The sequence below is a fragment of the Drosophila willistoni genome, unplaced genomic scaffold (genome assembly GCF_018902025.1).
Source record: "Drosophila willistoni isolate 14030-0811.24 unplaced genomic scaffold, UCI_dwil_1.1 Seg202.1, whole genome shotgun sequence".
In the NCBI taxonomy this organism is placed as follows: domain Eukaryota; kingdom Metazoa; phylum Arthropoda; class Insecta; order Diptera; family Drosophilidae; genus Drosophila; species Drosophila willistoni.
In genome coordinates this window covers 52,969-54,041 of record NW_025814171.1, presented here as the reverse complement: position 1 = coordinate 54,041, position 1,073 = coordinate 52,969, and the positions used below count along the sequence as shown (strand labels likewise).

General features: G+C 40.4%; 1 protein-coding gene across 1 annotated transcript; it reads right to left on the bottom strand.

The window, feature by feature from the left end:
• Positions 1–3: 3 nt before the first annotated feature.
• Positions 4–744, bottom strand: LOC124461089. The gene has a single exon (XM_047012670.1). The coding sequence runs from the start codon at positions 742–744 to the stop codon at positions 4–6; it is 741 nt and encodes a 246-aa protein (XP_046868626.1).
• Positions 745–1,073: the final 329 nt, after the last annotated feature.

Genomic DNA, 1,073 nt, shown 5'->3' with positions numbered 1-1,073 from the left:
CTTTCACATCTTTGGCCAAGACCTGGTCACCTGTCTTCGTCGCCAGCCAGCTGCTTGAGTGGCCAGACTCAGGGTTGCCAGCAAGGCGCAAAAACTCGTTCTCTCTACGAACCAGTTCGATTCTTTGCAAAGTAGTTCCAGCTTTTTTTCCAAAGTGTACTTTACTATGTTTTCTTCTTTTTGGCTCTCTTCATTCGACTTCTCATTTGTTCCATTGCGCTCTCCGTTGCTACTCTTTTCATTTGACTTCTCATTTATTGCGTTGCGCTCTCCGTTGTTGCTCTTTTCATTTGATTTCTCATTTGTTGCTTTTGATATTTCTTGCGGTTCATTCGTAATGCTCTCGTTTTCTGTCTGCGTCTCGCTTTCTGCATCGTTTTGATCATTTTCTGCTTCGTTCTGTCCATTTTCTGCTTCGTTCTGTTCGTTTGCCGTTACTTCTTGCTGCTGTTGACCTTGGAACAAGTCTGCCTCGAAATTTTGCGTCTGACCGGCGCCATCGTCCGATGAATACAAAATGCTCTTTAGGTGCTCCAAGCAATCTTTTTCAGGGGGATCCGCGCGTTTACTTAGGCCTCCGTTAGGAGCAGCTCCATCTTTTGGATGTTGCCCTCTCGCTACAGGGCTAAGTTGGTTTAAACGTTCGGCTAGCACATTTTTAGTGCCAGTATCTGGTAAACCTAGGTTTTTGCACCAGATTTGTAACTGGGACTTCGAAAAATCGTCAGGATTTATTGAATCCATTATTGTTTTTTAATATATATTTTTTCTTTGCTAAATTATAGCTATTTCACTGTTTTTTCACTGGGTTAACTATGACCACTTCTGAAATTATAGCGAGTAAAACACGTCTATCTCTGGTGAGCTCTCCATAAAAACTGAGCCGCTCTCATTCTTTTTATTTGAACCTCTCTGTTCTTTTCTTTAAAGTGAGACAGCACGCTTCTCGTACTGTACCATTGCATAAAACTTAATACTAATTTGTAACAAAGAAAGAGTAAGATATACTTAATTCTAAACATATTGCACTAGGGGAAAGAGTAAGATATACTTAATATTAATACATATTGCTA